The 3,926-nt window shown below is 38.5% G+C and overlaps 1 protein-coding gene across 1 annotated transcript in view; it reads right to left on the bottom strand.

Annotated features, from left to right (window-relative positions):
• Positions 1-549: 549 nt before the first annotated feature.
• The window catches only part of LOC108691679 (fasciclin-3), a 376,079-nt gene continuing 372,702 nt past the window's right edge, over positions 550-3,926 (bottom strand). Inside the window, exon 8 of the mRNA XM_018199549.1 lies at positions 550-790. Coding sequence (XP_018055038.1) covers positions 564-790 — 227 coding nt within the window. The 3' untranslated portion in view covers positions 550-563. The remainder of the gene's footprint in view (positions 791-3,926) is intronic.

Below are 3,926 nucleotides of genomic sequence, written 5' to 3'. Positions count from 1 at the left end.
CATATAATATAATATAATCTCTTGTTTTCTTTTCTTATATAATCTCTTAAGTCTTTCTAGTCCATCGTGTTATACAATTACCCTAGGCATTTCAGAGAATCACATTCAAACAAGTCAATTATACGACAAAGTCGTTTTACGGAAATTTTACATATAACTCTTTAGTTTATATTCTTACACGTAATCTCTTAACACGGTTGCTCTTCTGGCTACCGCGGAGAATGAGAGGGTTAAAATTATTCTATCTTATTCGTCCTGTGAGAATGGGAATGAGAAATAAGTAGCGTATCGCTCTACAGCGAGTCAACTTCCGATTGCAAACGCTTAACGAAAGTGTCCGCACGCAAAAACGGAAATCACCAGAGGAAACTTGGATCGTTACTACAGTCTGACGCGATAAAGTGCGACAGCTCGGTTTTCCTGCGTACGAAGGAAAGTAAAGAGAGAGAGAGAGAGAGAGAGAGAGAGAGAGAGAGAGAGAGAGAAAGAGAGAGACAGAAGAAACGAGGCGAGAGGAATGCGTCCCTTCTCTTGTCTTTTTTTTCTTTCTTTAAATCTCTCTCTTAGACGGGCGTGTCCGTCTTCTCATCCTTCTTGGTGTCTTTGACGTCCGTACGGCCGTTCACGTATTCGGTGCTCGTGTGTATTGGATTCTCTTGGCCACCTTGCGGCACCTTCTCGTCGATGATACGCGGGTCCTCCTGATCCTCGTCCTCATCGCCGGGTGTGATGTGCGCCTCGCTTCCGGCGCCGACGTCACCCGCAGTCTCCTCGTCGCCGCGACGCCTCGCTGCAACAAGCAACGCCACGATCGGTCAAGGCAAATGTGCGTGTGTGGGTATTCTATTCTTTCTCTCTTTTTCTCCCGGTTTTTTCACCGTTTTTCTTTGTGAACGCTTTGCGAATGCGATATTGCCGTTCGCATCGACTATCGAATGCCGTTTATCTTATCAACGAATCAATATTACCGGGTGTCTATCTGTCACGCGATATCTTCTTGTACACCTCGCAGCTGAGCGAATATTTTGTTTTTGCGAAATATAATTTATATCTCGCCATAAAATATCTTAATTACTCGCGAGACTGCAAGGTGGAAAGCTCGAAACATTACTCTTTAACGTTCATTCAATTCACGCAAATCGAAATTTTAAATTGATTATTCTAACTGAATGAAAAAAATTGTAAACTCGATAAAAAAACATTATGTGTTCTTTTGTATTTTTCTATGAAGTTATGGTATTTAATTTGGAAGTCTCTAATATTCATTACGCGATTAATGTAAGTTCCTAATGCAAATCGTGCCGCATTACTCATAATGCATTTCAAATGTGTTCAGTGTAAATGTTATGATGCCCGATGTAAAAAGGCATTACTGTATCTAATTATGTTATCTATAGCTACTGAGATAAGACATTCAATTTGCATCGCTCGTGCGTTACATAAATATATATAAAGAATACGAATTAATGATTGTCAAAAATATGTATTGTAACATTCACAGGCATAATCAATCCCACTAACATATAAATCTCGATCCAAGCAAGATAAATTCGAGTAATTAAAAGCACGTCGTCGCATTTCTCGACGTTAATTGATAAATATAGCAAAGGATACACACGCAATCTGCGCACGAGGGAGATATAAATAAACAGTGAAGGATTTCTGAGGTGACAAACATGCTTGTACGATCAGAATCTGAAGGGGTGAAAGAAGGAAAAATAATTCTAATTGTAACCGAAAAAGACGCTAAAACGCAGACGAACAATATCAGAAAGCACGCGGAAGATAATTGGTATTGGACGGATCGGTCGTTTCTGCTCGGGAACAATTTCATCACACTTGCCTTTGCCGATTGCTTATCGTTGCTTGTTGTGAGAAAGAAAAGAAAAGAAAATGCTATGTGTTCTCGTTCAATGGCTTACAGTGTGTTCGCACCACTTGATTTTCTAACGGTATCGCAGCTTTGTATCGTAATTCTTGCCACAGATTTTGCAGCGGTATCCATATGTGCAGAAATAAATAATAATATGTATTTATTATTACTAATTTCATAATACAATACTTTTGCAGTGTAAGCGAAGAACGATTAAGCTGATACCGTGACGATATTACAAATGACATGCTAACAAATTAAATCACGTAGTGTAAAACAGACTATAAGACTCGCATGAGAGACATACAAGATAATTGTGAACACGTTGCAATAAGTATGCTTAAATTATCGTTAAATAACTACAGAGCAGATTCTGTTGACATGCAGATGAAATTCGATGACGTAACCGTGTATCAAATGCGATTCGGATAAGGAATAATAGTTATCGATGACGGAAGTCATAGCCAAAGATTGCTGGGCGGTACTGTACAAAAAAAATAGAAATATAATTTAATAAAAATAAAAAGGTATCTAAAAATATATATAAGTATTTTAATTTTATACATATACTTCAACTGCTTTAGAAATAACATAAAAATTAATTAGTAAATATTTTCTTCATATTAAAAAAGATTAAATAAAGTAATTAAAATAAAAACAATGTAGGTATTAAGAGATAAAAACAATATATTAATAAAAGCAATTGAAAGTCAGTGCAATAAACATAAACGTAAAAAAATGTATAATTTACTTATAATTATATAATTAATACAAAATTCAGATTAAATAAACTATTATTTCTAACTTTGATCATGCGCGTTTCAATTGATCCTATGCTTTGTGTTTACCGCTTCGTTTAGCACACGCAATGGAAAATGGAACGACTGTCAGATCGTGAATTCAAATGTCAAATTTACTCTGCAGACCAGGGCTTATCGGAATATTTAAAAACATTCCCATGGAATAATTAAACGTAGGGATGAAATATCGGGAGAACGATTTTTTTAACGTTCGGGCATTTTTTTAATTGTCCGAAATAGTGTTGGCCATAAAAGTTTCGCCGTTAAACTCCGCGGTTTCTACCGGAATCCTCGATACGTGTGATACATTGATATTATTTCGATTATGGGCCATAAATTAGGCTACGCAATATTGTGAGAGAAAATATAGAACATTTCTTGTTAAAGAAGTGAATTCTTAAAACTGCTAAGCGCGCTAAAGTGACTTTAATCTTTGTCCATTACGAAAATGTCTTTCATGCTTCGTGAAAAATATTCCTTTTTTTCCCTGGCTTACTGGGTATCATATTTTGCGCAAGTCCTTCTAAGTCTCCTCTTCATAAATACAGGCAAGATAGTAGTTTGCGATTCCATGCCAAAAGTAGCCATAAAACAACGCGGAGAAGAGAAGAAACGGGCAAAAATCGTGCGCGTTACAGCCTCGAACTTGGCCAACGAAAGCGAGAATGCGGCGGAAGCACGATCGATTAATCGGAGGAAACGATATTTATCGGCGATATAAAACGCAAGCTATAAATCGATAAAACGGTTCGGTATCGACACGTGTCACAAATAAAAATGATAGTGCGGCGTAAAAATTTGAGAACACGTCAGGAAGGTCTTGCAAGATGAGAAGCATGAAAAGAGCAGAAGCGAAAAGTGTATTAAATTTGAAGGGGAGGGTCTACCACTCAAAGTAGACAGGACCGCGGTCGTCGATAAGCCGGCGCTGAAAGTGATGGCGCGGAGAGAACGAGAGAGGGTGTCAGGAGGCTGATAAAAATGATCGCGAAGAAAAAGGGGTGACGAGCGAGCGGACGGGTCGATGATGAACGAGAACGAGCATTGTTTTAAAGAAATGATGGGGGGGGGGCAGGGTAGGTTGTCAGGGGAAAGAAGGTTGTTTTGACCTGTCTGAGGTGACTTACCCCTGGACAGTGTCATGCCTAGAGTACGGAATCGCAAGGTAATCGTTGGCGTATCTCCGTATTCTTTACTTGGCCCGACTCGCATGCTGTCCTACATCGGCGTAGCGGCACAACACATAAGATATT

Source organism: Atta colombica, unplaced genomic scaffold (genome assembly GCF_001594045.1).
Source record: "Atta colombica isolate Treedump-2 unplaced genomic scaffold, Acol1.0 scaffold49, whole genome shotgun sequence".
NCBI lineage: Eukaryota > Metazoa > Arthropoda > Insecta > Hymenoptera > Formicidae > Atta > Atta colombica.
This window is presented reverse-complemented; position numbering and strand designations above follow the sequence as displayed.